The sequence below is a fragment of the Gobius niger genome (genome assembly GCF_951799975.1).
Source record: "Gobius niger genome assembly, chromosome: 8".
Taxonomy (NCBI): Eukaryota; Metazoa; Chordata; class Actinopteri; order Gobiiformes; family Gobiidae; genus Gobius; species Gobius niger.
In genome coordinates this window covers 3,270,728-3,275,263 of record NC_136859.1, presented here as the reverse complement: position 1 = coordinate 3,275,263, position 4,536 = coordinate 3,270,728, and the positions used below count along the sequence as shown (strand labels likewise).

General features: G+C 39.7%; 1 protein-coding gene across 1 annotated transcript; it reads right to left on the bottom strand.

Moving 5' to 3' along the window:
* Positions 1-212: 212 nt before the first annotated feature.
* Positions 213-4,298, bottom strand: atg10 (ATG10 autophagy related 10 homolog). Its single transcript, XM_079561608.1, has 7 exons — positions 4,285-4,298; positions 2,867-2,989; positions 2,696-2,779; positions 2,411-2,579; positions 671-768; positions 507-604; positions 213-402 (listed from the first exon to the last, which is right to left on the bottom strand). Exons 2-7 carry the CDS (start codon positions 2,963-2,965, stop codon positions 309-311), a joined length of 642 nt encoding a protein of 213 aa, XP_079417734.1. The 5' UTR covers positions 2,966-2,989; positions 4,285-4,298; the 3' UTR covers positions 213-308.
* Positions 4,299-4,536: the final 238 nt, after the last annotated feature.

Here is a 4,536-nt window from a genome sequence, read left to right as displayed (position 1 = left end):
CATTAGTGTGTATTGGTGACTCTGGTCCAGAGGCAGGAGAGTTGCAATTGTGGTTTTCTAGTCAGAGACACCAGGGGGAGATGAAACACCCCCCAATCATCCCGTTAACACTTGCATTGCCCCCAGAGGGACTACGGGAAGGATTTATTAAGGTAAACAAGTTACTTAGTGCTGCTTTAATGCTCAATGTTCATTTCATTTTGCGCGAAAGCATCGGGTCTGTCAGGCAAAGGTCGGATTCGAGTCACTGCACCTCGAGGTTGTTCAGTGGGAGCGGCGGGAACAGTGAGCGGAGCAGCAGCTCGGTCTTAAAGCTGTTTGTCTGAAGAATATTCCAACGGGACGTCCAGACCGAGCAGAGGCCCCACCACACTCAGCCACGTCAGCACGTAGTTCAGCGGTCTGTAAACACAGCCTCACTTCAGAACCGAGACAACAGACTTTCCCTGTAACTCTTCATTATTGTGTTTATTACTGATGTTTAATGTTTAATTGACTTGACTGACCTGCTCTCCTGCCGAGCGGCTTCGAGAACAGGCCTCATGAAGTCGTCGGTTTTACAGGGATGTAACATGAAGAAGGGCTGTCCCAGGAGAGGATGCTCCTGACAGAGACACGGTTATTATTGTAAATGTTTTAGGAACTGTAGTAAACAGTGAAAGGGCGGTACCTGCTGCGTGACGGTGCTGAGGAGGCCGTCCTCTGATGAAAGCCTCAGTTTCGGTCGAATGAAGCTCCACACGTCCTCCAAGGATAAACTCTTACCCTCTGGGGAAACACAAACATGGAGCTTATTCCATTTTAGCCTCGTTTTGGTCATGATTTATGTGTTTTGAGTCTTGTTTTGACAAAATTTGTGTCTAAAATGAATGGAACAGACTGTGTAGAAACAGTTTAGACGGATATCGCAATATTAAACACCTGTATCGTAAGAACGTTTTTCTATATACATATATACATACTATATGTACATCCCTTAAATCAGTTTTGTGCAGAACTTAAATAAACCAAATATACACCAAGCAAATGAACAGAGAAGCACTTGGCATTAGTATTTGCAATTAAACTGAAAAGAAAAAGGGGCAGAAACTCAATAGAATTTTAATATAAGTTTCAAGCGAAGTGCAGTAAATGATAGAATATTTCAGGGGTGGTCAGTAATAGAGTGAATTTACAACAGTACTTTACTTAAAAAGAGTTTTTGAGGATCTGTACTTCAGTATTTTAGAAATGATTACTTTTACTCCACTTTGAAGGATAAATATAATACCTTCTGCTCCACTTCCCTTTCTATAAAGGCTCCAAAGTCAAAAGTCCCTTTGTCCATGTGTTTGGTTCATCTGAAAAGCCAAATAATTCACACTCTGTGCAGCTGTTCGGTCCAGGCCCCACAGCTGGAGGCTTCATGGTGTGGCTGTACAGAGGGGAATTTGGGCAGAGTTTTCATGTTTCTGAAGCTCTATTTTTTTTTTACACTTGTTTAAAACAGATTAAGACTTACTTCAGTACATAAAGGGACTATACAGAGTTTAAAAATGTTAAAATTATTTATTTTCCTCACCCTACATGTTCCAGCCATGTCCTAAGGTGTAGAATGAGCCCAGACCTGTTCACCACAACTGCCTCTAAAATCTTGAACTGTCACTCAGAAAGGTCCGGGGTCTGAAGTGCCGTCATGCACAAGCTTAATATAGAAGGTGCCGTTACACGTAAGACCTGAGGTGGCAGTAGTGAGTATACAATGACCAACTTGCATCTAGCCCCTTTAATAATTTGACTGAGCGACCATTTATTAGGAGTAATATCTGATCATGTACTTTGACCTCCGCTCCTCAGAGAATGTAACCTGGCTAACAGGCTGCTGTTTGCGCTCAAATCATTTTGAACTGCACAACAGCCTGGGGACCATGGCCGAAATTTTCGCATGGATTTGGGAACCAATCACAGAGCGAGGAGGGACGGCAAGACGATGACGCACTATTCGATATACGGAAGCTTGTAGTTTATTTACGGATAAAAAAAAAAAGTTTATTTATGGATCCAACATGACAGCAGCTGACACGATGGTATTTTTCGATCAAGCTTTAGACCTTGTTCTAAATAGTTTAGCTCAAAAGTTTACAGCGGGTACGTCATACGTCATCTCATACGATGATACGATTGGTTATGGCTACGTGCAGACGCATGATAGACTTTTTTTTTCTTTTCGTATCGTCCAATAAACGACAATGGACGATCGTAAGCCACACCTCTCCTTCGAGAAAATGAATTGGTGTCCCCAGACTAAATATCACTTGTGATTTTAGTCTGGTGTTAGCCAGGCTACAGACAATGGTAAAATAGTCTAAATGTTTCCAGCGCTTTTCCTCCATAAATGAGAAACACAAGGGGAAAACGAGGCCGAACCCACCGAGAGTGAAGGCCCTGAAGTACAGCACCGGAGTCCTGAAGCTGCTCGAGTAAAGAATGTGAAACTCAAACTGGAAACAAAGATGGCCGCCGTCCGCAGACCGAGACGAGTTCAACAGAACGTCTGCATCGTCTTCATCATTATCTTCAGTGAGTCCTGGAACAGAACACTGCAGAGAGAACATGAGAGAGACAAGAGGTACATGAGGCGTTAGTGGAACTGTGGTCTGACGTCACAAGCATAACCTCCATCTGTTACACTGCTACAGGAAAACTGAGACTTTACCCGCTCAGAGTCTTCGTGATTCAGCTTTGAGCCGATGGGAACCGGGCGTAGAGCAGTTTTCCTCAGATAACCTTCTTTCGTCCCCTGTGTTTTCAAAGACACACCCACATTAACGCCTGATTTGGAGCTGCTAATAACTCTACACATCTGAATCTCGTTGCTCTTCTTCACCTGCACTCGCTCCCAGCTCCAGCCGTCTCTCAGCTCCTCAGATTTCTGCAGCAGAAGTCGACAGCACTCGGAGAAACCGTCCTCGTCCAGGGAACTCATCTGTGTCGACTAAAACATCAGGGGCTGGCGGAGTAATGACACTTTCAATTATTTTACACAAAGAGAAGTAAATAATAACACAAATAATTGCTTCAGAATTGGTAATAATAAGTACTTGCTAAAATACCACTTGAGTACTGAGTTACAGAGCGTACAAGTACTTTCGTGTTCTAATTTTGTTGCAGATTTACTTGTGGAGGAAAGAATAACCAAATGTTTTACTCAGGAAAGATGAGAGCACTGTTACTAACTACAATAAATAAATAAATGTGCCTTGCCTTGCTTTACAAAATAATATTAATAGTATGTCTCTGGGGCGCTGGATGGAGGAAAACACATTAACCTCTTAACTCCCGCCTGAACCGAGAGGATCTTTTTCCTCACGTCACCAGATTTTTTTCCCATCATTTTTTTTGTTGGGTATTCAACTCATTTTTGTAACTTTTTTTGTCATTTTCTTCGTCAATGTTTTGTCATTTTTTTGGTCAAATTTTTATCACATTTTTGATTTTTTTTGTAATTTTTTTGTCACATTTTTTCATCCATTTTTTTTAATCAAATTTTTGTCATTTTTTGTCACATTTTTTTAATCAAATTTTTGACATTTTTTGTTATATTTTGGTCATTTTTGGTCACATTTTTTTCATTTTTTCGTCATTTTTTTAAAATCAATTTTTTGTCACATTTTTGTCATTTTTTCGTCAATTTTTTGTCAATTTCTTGTGACATTTTTTAGTCACTTTTTGTCATTTTTTAGTCCATTTTTTATCACATTTTTGTCATTTTTTCGTCCATTTTTTGGTCAATTTTTTTAATCATATTTTTGTGATTTTTTCGTCCATTTTTTGTCACTTTTTTGTCAATGTTTTCTCACTTTTTTGTCACATTTCCATCATTGTTTTCGTCTCAGTTTTGTTGCTATTTTCACAGCTTTTTTCCAGACGCTTTTGGACTGGGGTAAAGCCAAACTGGAGAACATGTGCTCGGTTCAGGTGGGAGTTAAGGGGTTAAACCAACCTACGACCAAACACAGACCTGCAACACAGTCATTTGCTTAAAGAGATTTTAAAACTATTTTGTTTCTCTCTTATATTTGACCAATGTAAATAGTGTTGACCATTTATCGATTTAACTTAGAAATACGAGGCCTTTATTAATTATAACTAATGAAAATGTAATTCAATAACATATTATTACAGAAACAAGCAACTTCATTCGTCTACCTTCTGTACATAAATACACAAATAAGAGATTTCCTGAATATATTCATATAAAATACACTCTCTTCATTTGTAACATTATCCGGACCAAGTACTCACGGTTTAAGAAGGAAACAATTAAATCAGAATTGCTATAAATCGGGATAAATCCAGCATAAAGTCGGAGCAGACTCTCGCTCCGCCGCCATGTTGAATCTGCCCGGTTTGTTTACCTTCCGGGTTTTCTTCTTCGTCTGTTCGTGTGGAGCGTTAGCGCCGCCTCAAGGACTAATCGGAGGATTTGATGATATTTTATTATTTCACTTGTGTTTTTATAATTGTGCACACATTATACGTTTTTTTTTAATGACA

What these genes read in the sequence shown, in the direction of transcription:
- atg10 (XM_079561608.1), bottom strand. Translation starts at nt 2,965, where the DNA reads ATGAGTTCCCTGGACGAGGACGGTTTCTCCGAGTGCTGTCGACTTCTG. An exon ending in GGAGCTGGGAGCGAGTGCAG is followed by an intron (nt 2,780 to 2,866) that starts GTGAAGAAGAGC and finishes TTGAAAACACAG; the next exon opens with GGGACGAAAGAAGGTTATCT. An exon ending in ATCACGAAGACTCTGAGCGG is followed by an intron (nt 2,580 to 2,695) that starts GTAAAGTCTCAG and finishes TTCTCTCTGCAG; the next exon opens with TGTTCTGTTCCAGGACTCAC.